Source organism: Pristis pectinata, chromosome 35 (assembly GCF_009764475.1).
Source record: "Pristis pectinata isolate sPriPec2 chromosome 35, sPriPec2.1.pri, whole genome shotgun sequence".
Classification (NCBI taxonomy): Eukaryota; Metazoa; Chordata; class Chondrichthyes; order Rhinopristiformes; family Pristidae; genus Pristis; species Pristis pectinata.
In genome coordinates, this window is record NC_067439.1 from 1,642,772 (window position 1) to 1,657,454 (window position 14,683).

The 14,683-nt window shown below is 42.3% G+C and overlaps 1 protein-coding gene across 5 annotated transcripts in view; it reads left to right on the plus strand.

Moving 5' to 3' along the window:
* Window positions 1–14,683, plus strand: part of LOC127586415 (protein Smaug homolog 1-like) — a 67,162-nt gene that overhangs the window by 17,525 nt on the left and 34,954 nt on the right. For all 5 annotated transcript variants that reach the window (XM_052044361.1, XM_052044363.1, XM_052044362.1 and 2 more), the window contains one exon: window positions 12,668–13,183. In XM_052044361.1, the coding sequence (XP_051900321.1) occupies window positions 12,668–13,183 (516 nt within the window). The remainder of the gene's footprint in view (window positions 1–12,667; window positions 13,184–14,683) is intronic.

The window sequence follows — 14,683 nt, forward strand, 5'->3', positions numbered from 1 at the left end:
AAGGGCCCCAGATCCCCTGGAACTTCAATTACCAGTCTCATTCCTTGTACTGAAGAGGATAATCGTACACTTCTTCACTATTCATCACTCCCTTTTTGACCAACAGGATTTTTTTATATATACGAAAGAAGAAATTTGGTAGGTTGTAACAAATATTTAAGTGGTCATCCATCAGTGATCTGTAGGATTGCAGGTTCTTATTGTGAAGGTGGTTGAATTTTTTTTTTACATGACTGCTCTTTTCCATGAATGGTTTTCATAGTTGGAGTTTCTCATTGCAGTTGCAACTTATGAGTGAGAATAATAATAAAAGATTCTAAATTCTCTAGTGACACGAGTTGTAAGATGCCAGCAGTCATTTATTGGATATTTTGTAGACACAAGGTTGTTCAAACAACAAAAGAGGCTCAGGAAACTTGGTCTCATCTCAAAATGTTGACTGTTCATTTCCCTCCGTAGGTGTTGCCTGATCCACTGAGTTCCTCCAGTATTTTGTGTGTTGTCAGGACTTTGCAGAATTTTGTCCTCATCCTTGGGCATGTATTGCAACAAAAGCAGGAATCCTTGAATTTTGTACTTCCCTAGCCTAAAGCCTTGAGTCCAATGGCAATATCCTAAGCTGATGGATAACTTGTCACAGGCCTGATTTTTATGAAATTACCTTGTATTGTTTAGTATAGAATATGATGGACTGTTATATTGAGTTCAGTGTAATTTTAAAATTGGTTATGGACCTCCAATTTGACTTTTAAGTCAAAGATCCAGCTGCTTTGGTATTGACGATATTTTCAGAACATCTTTTTTGGGAAAATTGGATAATAGATATGTGGGTTTCTGTTAACTGGCTAATGCAAGAGGAAAACTTAAGCTGAATATCCCAAGTAGGATGTTCTCTTTCCTAGAATATCTTTGTCCTTAAAACAAGTAAGCAACTTGGTTGGTACTGAGGTGCAAAAGTACGACATTCCACTACTATCCAGAAAGAAAAGTTGCAGATCCTGAGTGGATTGTGTCATGCAATTTACAGCTGAGCTTATTTACAGAAGAACTCAAATAGCAGGAAATTTCCATTTGGACCTTCGTGCCTGCTTTGCCATTCAGTAAGGTCATGGGTGATCTTTGACTGCTCGTCTTATCTTGGGTATCATAGTGCTTTTTAACATTATGGGAACCATTCTGTCTTGAACATGCTCGGTAATTCTCCACAGCCCTTTTGGGTACTAAATTCCAAAGACTATCTTCTCTCCCTCATCTTTTCTGAATGGCTGACCCTCTTTTTAGAGACTGACTCCTGGTTCTAGACTCCTCAGCCAAGTGCTGCCAACCATCAAAGAACTTTGTGCGCTTCTATTTTTATTTTTCTGAATGCGAGTACAGGCTAATCTCTCATGGATGAAAGAATGATAAAGGGGTATGTGGGAGGGAATGGTTAGATTGATCTTAGAGTAGGATAAAAGGTCGGCACAACATCGTGGGCCGAAGGGCCTGTACTGTGCTGTAGTGTTCTGTTTTCCTTGTGACAAGCCTGCCATCCCAAGAATCAGTCTGGTGAACCTTTGCTGCACTTCCCACAATTGCAAGAGTAATCCTTCCTCTGGTAGGGAGACCAGGTTTGTAGTCAATATTCCGGATGTAGTCTCACCTGGGCTCTATATAATTGAAGCATGGTGTCTCTGCTCCTGTACTTGAATCCTCCTGAAATAAAGGCCAAGATGCTGTTTGCCTTCCAAATCACTTGTTGAACCTGCATATTCATGTTGGAAGGGCATCTAGGACTCTGAAAGCAAACACCTTTCAATCTCTTGCTGTTTCTTCTTTGGTAGAAAAAATTTTAAAAAAAAAGTTGATAATCTCCATTTTTCCATATTGTATCCATTTCCCATGTCTTTGCCCCCGATAAATTTAATCCCCACCCCCCCATCACACCTGCATTTGTCTCCCAGCTAGCATTGCCACCTAGCTGTATCAGCAAACTCTATTGATCTCTCCCCAAATCATTGATGTAGATTGTGAGCAGCTGGACCCCCAACTTTGATTCCTGCAGTAGCCCATTGGTCATGGCTTCCCCTAAACTGTATGTGAACCATTTATTTCATAATTGTTTCCTCCCTGTTAGCCAATCTGTGGTTACACCACTGTCCCCTCTAATGCAGTGCACTCTAACTTTGTTTAATTTCTTGTTTGGCATCTTTTCAAGGGCACTTTTAGGTCCAGAAATGCCACAGTAACTGGTTAGCCCTGATCTATTCAGTTAGTGACAGCCTCAAATTCTGAACCTGTCAAATGATTTTCCTGTGTAATCCACTCTGTCTAGTCCTGTGATTTTTCCAAGTACCCTTTTGTGACAATTTTTGTGGAACTCCACTGTCAGCTTGTCAGCTAGAAAGCTGATAGTGTTTATTCACACTCTGTTGTTCTAGAATATAGAACTTTGAAAGAAAATGATCAATGTCTCCACCATTTCATACCTCCACCCTCAAGACTCCTGGATGCAGGTTGTCTGGTCCAGTCCTAGGGATTTGTCAGTTTTCAATCCCATAATCTGTTGATACAGATTCTCTTCCTTAACCCCTCACCCTCCCCACCCCCCATTCCCCCAACTTCTAGGTTCTTTTGAGCTCATTTACTTCAGATCTGCAGACCTCTTCTTGCAAAATTTTCTGCCTTCCTGATGACCTGCAAAATATTTGTTTAATTTCTGTGCCATTTCCTTATTTCCCTTGTATAATTTCTTTAGTCCATAGGGACATTAGCTAGCTAATCTTTAACTGTTTTTAAACATATCTATGAAACCTTTTACAAGCAGAGATTCAGAGGATGTTGCCTGGAATGGAGGACTTTAGTTACAAGGAAGGATTGGATGAGGTGGGATTGTTCATACTGGAGTGCAGGAGGCTGAGGGGTGACCTTGTAGAAGTTTGTAAAATTGAGTACAGATTGGGTAGATAGACTTTGCCCAAGGGTAGAGGAGTCTAAAACTGGAAGACATGGGGTGAGAAGGGAAATATTTCAAGGAGATATTGAGGGGCAAGTTTTTCTGCACAGGGTGATGGGTATATGGAACGGTGATGGTAGAGGCAGGTACAATCAGTGGGTTTTTTTTAAAGCATTTGGACAGGTACATGGATAGAAAAGGAATAGAGGAATATGGGCCAAATGCAGGAAAATGGGATTAACATTGATGGGCATCTTCATCGACATGGATAAGCTGGTCAAGGGGCCTGTTCTCATGCTCTGACTATAACTTTTTGTACTAGCCTACTAATCTATTTCAGTTTTATGCTCTGGCTTGAAATTGAATTGTTTTCTATTGAAGTCTGTTTTCTCAATTGATCTTCTTGCAGTGTTGTATCCATTTCCCCTTTGATCTAATATTTTTACCTTGTTTGCAATGACTGGACCACTCTAACTTTTTTGCTTGGTGATATAAGCAATATATATTGCAGACTTCGTAGTCTGCAGATGCTCTAATCTGCAGCAAGAAACAAACTGCTGGAGGGACTCAGTGGGTCAGGCAACTTCTGTGGAGGGAAATGGGCAGATGGTGCTTTGGGTCCAGATCTTTCATCTGGACTAAGAGTAGAGGGAAGATGGCCGGTATAAAAGGGTGAAGCAAGATCTGGCAAGTAGTAAGTGGAGGAAATAAAGGGCTGCAGATGTCATCTAATAGGAAAGGAAGATGAAACAAACAGGTGGAGTGGACAGATGGGAACAGTGGGGAGGAGGGGACCCAGAGGGAGGAATGTGAGAGTGATGGGCAGATGGAGGGGAAAGAAACAGTGATGGGTGTTTGAGGGGGGGGAAGCTGAGTAGACCAGGGGGAGCAGGTTACCTGAAACTGGAGAATCCCATGTCTATGGGGTGCTGTTCCTTGACTTTGCATTTAGCCTCGCCCTGGCAGTGCAGGAGGCTGAGGACAGACCGGACTGTGTAGGAATGGGGGAGGGGATTTAAAATGGCTTGCAACTGGGAGTTCCAGATGTCAATGTGGACCGAGCCAAGATGCTCGGTAAAGCGGTCGCCTAGTCTGCACTTGGTCTCACTGATGTAGAGGAGGTCACATTGAGAGCACCAAATGTAATAAACAAGGTTGAAGGAGGTGCATATGAATTTATGCCTTGGCTGGAAAGGGTATTTAGGTCCCTGGATGGTGTGAGGAAATAGGTGTAGGGACAGGTTTTGTACCTTCTACAGCTGCAGGGAAAGGGGCCTGGGAAGGTGGAGGGATGGGTGGGGAGAGGTAGTGAACCACTGAGTCACAGAGAGAGTGGCCTCTGTGGAAAGGGGTAAGATGTGGTAGATCACATTGTAGCTGGCGAAGAATGCACATGTTGAAGAATGATGTACTGGATGTGGAGGCTGGTGGGATGAAGGGCAAGGACCAAGGGAACGCTATCCCTTCTCTGTCTGGGGGAAGGTGAGGTTAGAGCAAAAGTGCAGGAAGTAGAGCAGTGAGTGTGGGGGGAGGGGGTGGAAGGAGGAATGTACAGTTTTCTGGGGGGAAGAAAAGGACATGTCTGATGTCCTGGAGTGGAAGGGCTCATCTTAAACAGATGCAGCAGAGACAAGGAAACAAAGGAATGGTGTCCTTGCAAGAGACAGGGTTGGAGGAGGTGTGGTCTAGGTAGCTGTGGGAGTCGGTGGGTTTGTAGTAAATGTCAGTGGATAATTGGTCTCCTGAGATGGAGACAGATCAAAAAGGGGGAAAGAAGGGCAGGGTGGAAGTTGGTAGTGGAGCTGATGAAATTGAGTTCTGCACAGGTGCAGGGGGCAGCACCAATTCAGTCTTTGATATAGCAGAGAAAGAGTTGGGGAGTGGTGTCTGAGTAGGTTTGCAACGGATTGCTCAATGTAGCCAACAAAAAGGCAGGCATAGCTGGGTCCATGCAAGTGCCCATGGCTACATCTTTGATTTGTAGAAAGTGAGAGTAATCGAAAGAGAATTTGTTCAGGGTAAGCACAAGTTCTGCCAGGCGGAGGAGAGTGTTAGTGGAGGGAAACTGGTTGGCTCTGTTTATAGAAAGTAACAGCCCTAAGGCCTTCCTGATGTGGAATGAAAGCATATAGAGACTGGCATTCATGGTGAAGATGAGGCTATAGGGGCCAAGGAATTGAAAGTTCCAGGGAATTGTTTAGTATATTGGTACCAATAAGTCATGAGGCGAATTACTTCAGCCATTCTTGCAGCTGAAATTTCTGCCGGCATTTCCATTGTGAAAGATAGAGCAAGTACTTGATAGAAATCAAATTACACCATGTATGAGCTAACCCTAAAGGTTTGGTAAATTGGAGGCGTGAGGAAATCTACTTGAAGGCAAAGGGCATGACTGAGGTACTAAATGAGTACTTTGCTTCTTTCCAAAGATGACATTGTTGTAATCTTGACAAAGGAAGATGCAATTGAAACTCTGGATAGACTAAAATTTGATGATAGTAGTTACTAGAAAGTTTAACTACAGCATGGCTAAATTGCCTAGGCTGCATGGGATGTATCCTAGACTACTGAAGGAAAATGTAAAGACTCTAGTCATAATCTTCCAAACATTTGTAAGTTTGGAGAAGTGCTTAAGGATTGGAAAATTGCACAAGTGACTTCTGCAAAATAAGTTTAGTAGGTTAAACCAAGTAGCAATGAATCAATCAGTTTAGCAATGGTGATGGGAAAACTCTGCAAATCAGTGACAATTAGCAGTCACTTGGACGAACATTAGCTGCTTAGAGGGTTTGTTAGAGGCAAAATCTCTTAATTTAACAGTTTTTGGTGAAGTAAGAAGGGTGATGAAGGGAAATGCTGTTGGTGTGCATATGGACTACCAGAAAACACTTGATACAGAGCTGCATTTAGGCATGTCCTCAAAACTGAAGCATGTAACTGTACCTTATTTACAGATTAAAGTCTATGCCCTAGTTACAAACACACAGACTGGTTGCAGAGGAGCTGTAGCTTCCATCCTTATGGATTATAATTTGTGATTGACACCTAGGTTAGCCACTGAAGCCTGCTGTGGCATTGTTAGATCATGGTTGATCTGTATCTTGATTCCATTTGTCCACAAGTTTTGTGTGCCTGGGTATTTTAGAAACAAAATCTATCCTCTAAATTTTAAATTCATTCAGTACTGTCACTGCCTCTAAATGCTATTAGCTAAGGGAGTATCTAATCTGTAGATTAAAATAGATTGGTCTGTAGATTAATTTGAGTTGTTTCAACCAGTATGAAAGCTGTATAGGGGTTCCCCAGAGATGTGGGGGGGGGGGGGGGGTGGGCGGGGGTTGTTTTGGATTTTGTCAAAGGTTGTGCATTAAGGTGATTTATTGTGCAAAATAATTAATTCACTCAAGCCTTTGAGACCATTATTAAAATGTAGAAGCAAGTGACCCAATGTATTGAGATGGTTAAATGGATTTTACTGAAGCTAGTCTTAAACTTTGATCATGGAAGTAGATGATTTTTGTTTGTGGAAGAGGAAAGTTGCAGGTTGAATAAAGTTGGATATTATAGTCACTTTGCTAACACTTGATTGATGAATAGTGTTAAAGTATTCCTGCATTTTTTTTCAGTAAAAGGTACAATCTTCTTGCACAATAGCAATGCTAGTGGAAAAAAAACTACAGGTACTAGAAGTCTGAAACAAAAGCAGAAAATGCTGGAAACAAGGATCTTAAACCTGAAATGTTAACTGTTCCTATTCACCTAACCTGAGTGTTTTCTGCATTTCTGCTAAACTTGTGTCAGTACTTTTGAGACTTTCATAAGTGATTTTGTTTTGCACTATCACTGAATCTTTTCTAGTCCTGTTGCAGTAACTTTTGTATCATCATGCTTAAAATGAAATGTAAATCTCCAATTTGCACTATCCACTCTCCAGAATGTCTTTTAAAACTTGTCCATTGAATAAAATGTAATTGCTTTTCACTCAAGCACACGCCTGTGCCACATGCACTTGATTTCAGTTATTTTTTATCTTTTGACCTTGGCATATGACACATTGATGTTTTTTAAATACTATTTTTACTGATACCTGCTTCATTGTGGCAATCACTTTTCTTTTAATTTGTATTCAATGAGTTACCACTTACAGCAAGTGATTTATGGTAACATTTGATTTCTTGTATGTTTTCAACCAGAAATATTTTGTTTTATAGAGGACCCTCTCCATATCATTGGTTGCTGTAACTCCTAGACATCCTTTTGGTTTTGCTGGAGATGTACCTGAGTCCAAGGGAGGGCAGACTTTATAGTAAGGTTGTCAAGGAATTTGGAACAATCCTACAACAAGAAGTCGGGCAAGGAATGTGATTTGTTGATTTTCAATGCAACTTTGAAAAGGAAGTGGTGTTCAAAAGTTCCACCTGAGGGTTTTTAGGGACTGACAAGATTCATGAAGGGAAACCAATGTGTATTTGGATTTTTAGAAGTCCATTCGCGATGTGTCTTATGAGATTGTTACATGAGATTAGGACTTGGGGGATTGGGTGGGGTTTAATATTAGCATAAATAAAATATTAGCTGATCTTGATCAGCTGAGTAAGTGGGCTGAGGAATGGCAAATGGAGTTTAATTAGGATACAAGGTGTTCCACTCCTTAAGGTAATCAAGGTAGGACTTTCTTGGTGAATGGCAGGACTCTGGGGGATGTTGTAGAACAGAAGGATCTTTTGACTACAAGTACATGCTCCACTGTAAGTGGAGTCAGGTAGACAATGTGGTGAAGAAGCCTTTTAGCATGCTGGCCTTCATAAGTCAGGGCAGTGAGTATAAAAGTTGGGAGGTCATGGTGTGGTTGTACAGGATGCTGGTAAGGCTGCACTTGGAGTGTTGTGTTCAGTTTTGGTCACCCTGCTATAGGAAAGACATTATTAAATTGGAAAGAGTGCAGAGAAGATTTACAAGGATGCTGCCAGGGCTTGAGGCACTGAGTTATAGGGAGAGGTTGGACAGGCTAGGACCTTATTCCTTGGAGCGTACGAGACTAAGAGGTGATCTTGTAGAGGTCTATAAAATCATGAGGGGCATAGATGGAGTGAATGCACTTGGTCTTTTTCCCAGAGTTGGGGTATCAAGAACTAGAGGGCGCAGGATTATGGTGAGGGGGAAAGATTTAAGAAGGACATGAGGAGTAACTTTTTTTTTGCACAAAGGGTGGCATCCATGTGGAATGAGCTGCCAGAGGAAGTGGTTGAGGCAGGTGCAATAACAACTTTTAGACAGTTGGACGGGTTCATGGATTGGAAAGGTTTAAAAAGTTTATGGGCCAAATGCTGGCAAATAAGGCATCTTGGTCAGCAGGGACCAGTTAGGCCGAAGGGCCTGTTTCTGTGCTGTTTGACTCTGACTCTATCTATGACTCTATTGGTTAATGAAATGGGAGTAACCTGGTCTCTTGGGATGGCAGATTGTATAAATAGAGGATTGCTGCAAAGATCAGGTCTTGACTGTTTCTAATTTTTCTCGGTGACTTAGTTGAGGAGAACATGTTTTCTTCCAAGTGGGAATGTAACAATGAGGTGCCTGGGTAAGATGGTGGTAGGTGAAGTATTGTGAGGAAGTGTGCACATTCACTTTGGAAGGAAGTAGGAACAAGAATCCTTCCTCTGGAAAAAGTGGCTGGTTTCTTTGCATTATTATAGACCTCCTGAAATACTGTGTGCAGTTTTTGCCTTGAAAGATGATGCCTTGGGATACAACAAAAGAAATTCCTCAGCAGAGGTGGCTATTCAATGTTAACTGTTTAGAAAGTGGAACCATTAGAACATGGAACATTACAGCACAGTACAGGCCCTTTGGCCCATGATGTTATGCCAATATTTTATCCTGCTCTGAGATCTATCTAACCCTTCCCTCTCACATAGCCCTCCATTTCTCTATCATTCATGTGTCTAAGTCTCAAATGTCCCTAATGTATCTGCCCCCACAACCTCTGGCTGCAGTTGCGTTCCATGCACCCACCACTCTCGTGGGGTGGGGGGGTGGGTGCGGATGGAAATAACTTGCCTCTGACATCCTTCTTTTCCCCCCCCCCCCCCCCCCCCCCCCCCCCCCCCCGATACCAAATACCATCCTCCAATCACCTTAACATGTTGGCCATTTTCACCCTGGGATAAAGTATCTGACTGTCCACTCGCTCTCCATGCCTCTTATCTTGTACACCTCCCAAGAACTTGGTCTGGGTGAGGGTGTGTGTTGGAGTTTGCTGTGGGGTTTTAAAAAGTGGCTGTCTTGTTTCCTACATTAAGTTCTTTTGAAAAGTCCATTGGCTGTATGGTGCTTTGGGATGTCCTGAAGGGAAAGCGAAATGCAAATATTTTGTTGTTGCATTCTGGCCTGTACAGCTTGCACTGTGTTCTTTTACCTTTTCTACTCTGGCAGACCTTTCTGCATTGATACAGTCAAGATCACTGCTTTACAAGAAACACATTGTCTCACACCATGACATTGTATCACCTTGTTTAAATTCAAACTGTTGAGCTGCTCGATACTAAGTTATGTATTTGAAACAATTTGGCCAATGTGTTCAGAGATGTGCATGTTCTGACCTTGACCATGCTGATGTGATTCGGGGGGGGGGGGGGGGGGGGTGGGTTGCTACAAAGATTGGGTTTGATATTTGGATACAGAATTTCTATTCGTACTTGCCCAGAACAATCTTTGCCCTTTCTATGTCCCTATTTTAAATGTGAAATTTGTCTGATTGAAACCTTGCAGCATAAGATCTTTGAATGGAAGTGCAGAATCAGGATTTAGTTAAGCTTGAATCATAAGTTACTGCTGAGAAAGACATTTGACCTCTTCAGCTTGCACTTAGTTTATGAAAGGGAACAGTCATGCTTAGTCACACACATTTTGTCCGTTACACTCTCATCCTTCAGGATTTGCTGAACTCTGGAATTTTTTTATAACAAATTACAAATCGACTATTCCAGATTCTAAAATTGGTATGGCCATGTTGCTTTACAAACCTTCTCCACTGTGTAAATCAGTTGCATGTCTGCATTCCAAAGCACAGAATGATTTGTTTGAGAAGTGGCACTCAGTAGTTCCAAGCTGTATTGTAAAGTCTGCTATGTTTGTAAATTCTTTTTCTGTACACTTCCCCACTATAGAAAATAGTGACTCTCGAAGTGCAGTTCCAATGATGAAAGCAGCACTTGTTTCTATAGCATCTTTCCTGTACCTTTTTTAGAATACCCTAGAGTGATTTGCAACCAAAAAATATTTTTAAAGTAGAAAATGCTAGGGATTCTCATAAATCAAGCAATCTCTGGGGAGAGAGGTGCTCAACATTTCAGGGTACTGAACTGTAAACCTTCAATACCCTTCCTCTTCTCCAGATGAAGGGTCTTAACCCAAAACATGAACTGTCCATTTTCTTCCTTCCTCCCCCACCCCAAATGCTGCCTGACCCATTGAGTTCCTCCAGCAGTTTGATTTTTTTTGTTCCAGCATCTTGTCTCTCATAGATGATGCCACCTATACCAAGTGTTTTGTTTTCATGTTTCCAGCATTTGCAGTTGTTTTTTTCTTTTCTGAGTACTTTAAAATCCAGTCACTGTTCTAATGATGGAAACCTGGATGCTAATTTGTAAACAACAATCCCACAAATAACTGTGAGATACAGAATTGACATGGAAATTGAGTGAGTGGTTAAATATATTTCACCAGTTCATTGTTATATTTAACTGTACTGATTTGAATGCAATTTTCTTGCCATGTGTTGATAATAGAATGTACAAAGGTGGCCAAGCGTGGGGTGGAGTAGAGGAAGGTTGTTGCAGAATCTATAGTGCTCCAATGGTTGTAGAAGCCAGTGGCCTGATTTGGCTTGGTGTTAAATAGACCTGATGGCAATGCTTCAAGTGCCAGTAGGGATCCAGTAAAATTTGTTTAATGCATGTGCCAGTTCCAAGGCATTTAGTACATCTCACCATTGTATCTTGAGACACGAGACTGCAGGGGCTGGAATCTGGAGCAAAAAATAAACTGCTGGAGGAACTCAGGCAGTATCTGTGGAGGGAAAAGGATGGTTGATGTTTTGTGGTCAAGACCCTGCATCAGGACTGAGTGTAAAGGGGAGATGGCCAGTATAAAGGGGGAGGCAGGAGCTGGCAAGTGATGTGGATCTAGGTGAGGAGGGCTTGATGGGCAGATGGAGCCAGCTGGCAGAGGGTGGGTGGAGGCAGTGGCAGAGACTGGGAGGTGATTGGTGGAGACGAGGCAGATTATGGAATCTGATGATAAAAGGTGATGAGTGATCCCAGATAAAGGAGGGGTGCTGGGCATTTAGGAACAGTGGCGGGGGGGAAATAAAGAATGTGGGTGATGGGTAGATGGAACCAGCAGGGGAGGGGAAACATTGGATAACATGAGGCTGGATGAGGGAGAGAAGGGGTTGTGGGTGTGGGTGGATCAGAAGAGAGGAACAAACGGTGCAAGTTACCTAAAACTTGAGAATTGTGTTCATGTCATTGGGTTGTAGACTACCCACGTGGAATAAAAGGTGCTGTTCCTCCAGTTTGTGTTTGGCCTCTTCCTGGCAGTGGGGGAGGCAGAGTACAGACAAGTTGGTGTGGGAATGGGGAGGGCAGTTGAAATGGTTTGCAACCCGGAGCTCAGGATGGCTATTGCAAACAGCACAGGTGCTCTGCAAAGCGGTCGCCCAGTCTGCGCTTGCTCTCACCGATGTAGGGGAGGGCACATCAAGAGCACTGGATGCAATAAACAAAGTTGGAGGAGGTGCTTGTGAATCTCTGCCTCACCTACAAGGGCTATTTAGGTATTTGATGGTTGGTACAAATGTTACATCTGCAGTTGCAGGTGAAGTGTCTGGGGGTGAGAAGGGATGGGTCTGGAGGGAGAACCAGGGAGTCATGGAGAGTGGTCCCTGAGGTAAGCAGAAAGGGCTGGGGAGGGGAAGATGTGACTGGTGGGATCGAATTACAGCTGGAAGAAATGACAAACTGCCTACCACCCACACAGTCTATCCACTTTCGCCCCTTCCCCCTGCACCCCCCTCCCCCCATTTCTGCCCACCACCCCCCCCCCCCTTATCTGGTTTCACTCATCAGATTCCACAATCTGCAGCACCTGTCTCCACCAATATCACCCAGCCTCTGTCAATTTTCCCCCTCACCTCTTTATACTGGCTATCTCCCCTTTACACACTCAGTCTTGATGAAAGGTCTTAACCTGAAACATCAACAATCCCTTTGCCTCCACAGATGCTGCCTGACCCTCAGAGTTCCTCCAGCAGTTTGGTTTTTGCGCAAATGTATGTTTAAATTACATTGAATATAGTGGAGTAAGCCTGCTGGGCCTTGTGACCCATTCTTCACTAAAGTTGTTGTTGTATTGAATCTTGATTCTTAAGTTGCACTAGATTCTGAGTCTGTTTTTACCCCTGTGCTAGCTGTTTGGTGAACATTGATGTGAAGTGCAACCAAGTTGAACATTTCTTGCCTGCCAACCTTCCCTAATAAGAAACTGGATACTAACCTTTCCCTCAACAGGATTTAAAGGTTTGAGTTCACAAGGTAACCACTGACCATTAATCACTCACCTGGGTTGATGTATTTAATTTATGAAGGTAAATGAATGGAAGCATAAACTTGTTGAATGGGAAATGTTTTTTTTCTCCAGAAATTTTACTAAGTGTTTTTTATTTTTCAGCTTTCATCAGTCAATGGCATCAAGACCCTAAGGAAAAGGTTGTTTTACAATTGCTTTCCCATCTTCCTCTACTTCAGCCTGGAAATGTAGAGGCAAAGTCTGAGTACATGAAGCTGCTGCAGAAGGTGCTGGCTTACTCCATTGATAGCAATCTGTTCATAGAAGAGAGTAGGCAGCTCCTATCCTATGCACTAATCCATCCTGCAACCTCACTGGATGATCGGAGTTCTCTGGCCTTATGGCTAACTCATTTGGAGGAGCGCATGTCGAGCAACTACACTTCACAGAGCGTGGGCCGGGCAGACTCTATTTACACAGGAGCATACAACCAAAATCAAAGACAAAACGTTGAAGACAAGCTAAATGAATGGCAGAACCGAGCGGATAGTGGCATGTGTGTCACTGTTCCTGCTTGGCAGGACAAGCCAATGACATGTGAGAATGGACATCTGCCTCTGCATACATCTGTGTCTGTGCCATCTGCAATGAACAACATTGGAAGCAATACTAGTACAGGTAAGGTAGACATTTAACTATCAAGTTTGGACAGAAAAGTATTATGCCCAAGTCCCTGTGATTTGTTTCTGGCATTGTTGAAGGAGTTTGTTGCAATAAATTTGTTAATTGGAGTGCTAGTTAACAAAAGTGAACTTTGCATTTATTTCTTGTCCAAATGTGCTGTCATAATTACCCAATCCTGAAGCTTTAAAGGATCAAGTGCAAGTCTGTTGATGTTACCTTGACTTGCACATAAAGAGCTGGGCAGGTTCTACAGGGTGATGGTACCTCAATGAAACAGTTAATGCTTTTAGGAAAGGAAGGAAAAATGGTGTGTTTGCTTAGCTTGAATAATCTCAAGGCAGCCTGTTTGTGAAGAGTAACAAAAAGCTAGAAATGTCTGACAGCTGTGCCATGATTTTAAGAACTGTTCACTTGTTCCATCAATTCCTCCTGAGGTATTTTAGCAGTAGAAATATTTAGTAAGTGCAGTAAACTAACAAATAGTGTCAAAATAGGTTAGAAATTTGCACCACACATTTCTGAACCTGGCTACGTCATTTGTGATGGGGGAAGGGCAGAGAAAGGAAGAACAGAACTTCCTCGGAAAGATAAATGGTCTAGAAAATCACCACAGAATGATGCATTTGATTTTAGTTCTAGTGTGGCAGTAATAGAGGTGTGAGAGCATCTCAATCACCCAGCTTCTTGCTGAAGAGCAATGCGTGCATGGCTCAGGAAGGGGGGTTCAAAAGGAGGGAGAAAATAACATCTCAAAATGTCTGTTGCAGATGTTGCATAATAGAAAAACATGTGCATTATAAAGCTACAAAGAACATTCAGTACTCAACCATGCCAGTGGCGTCAGTCTATATATAGACAGGAACAAAATGTCTGAAGGCAGTACAAATCTACAGCTGTTTTTCTCCTTTGTGCATTCAATTAAAATTATACATAGAGGCCTATCTGTGAATGTGAAGCCAATAGAATAAATGATGGACTTCAGTTGGGTATGGTCAGGTGTCACTGTCAAATTCATTGGCAGCAGCCCAGTTCTGATTAGGCATTAGTCTGGGAAATAATGACTTCTCATTTATACATTGAAGTATGGCCCCTCAGGGTGGCTTTGCTCCCTTCTAAAGATATGTGGCAATAGGAAGTGACAGCTGACATCTGTCTGCCATTTTATTCTTGCTGTGGACAGGCCATAATTTAATTTTCATGTTGCTTTCTTTATGACTAGGTCAAGAGTCACAAATATTGTAGCTCATTGTTAGAAAATTCACATTATTAGCAAATTCACTGAATATTATAAACCAAGCAGATTTAGTGATAAATCATCTTACTGGCATTATGATATACAAATGTAGATTAAAGGTACATATGGAGGGGTCTAACTACCATGAGAATAGTCTCTGTATGTTCACACTATTTAATTTTCACTAACGATGGTAGGAAATATGGAGCAGAGATCCAGTTGTTTTGCTGCTGTCTTTCCTAAAGTTTCACTGGATATTC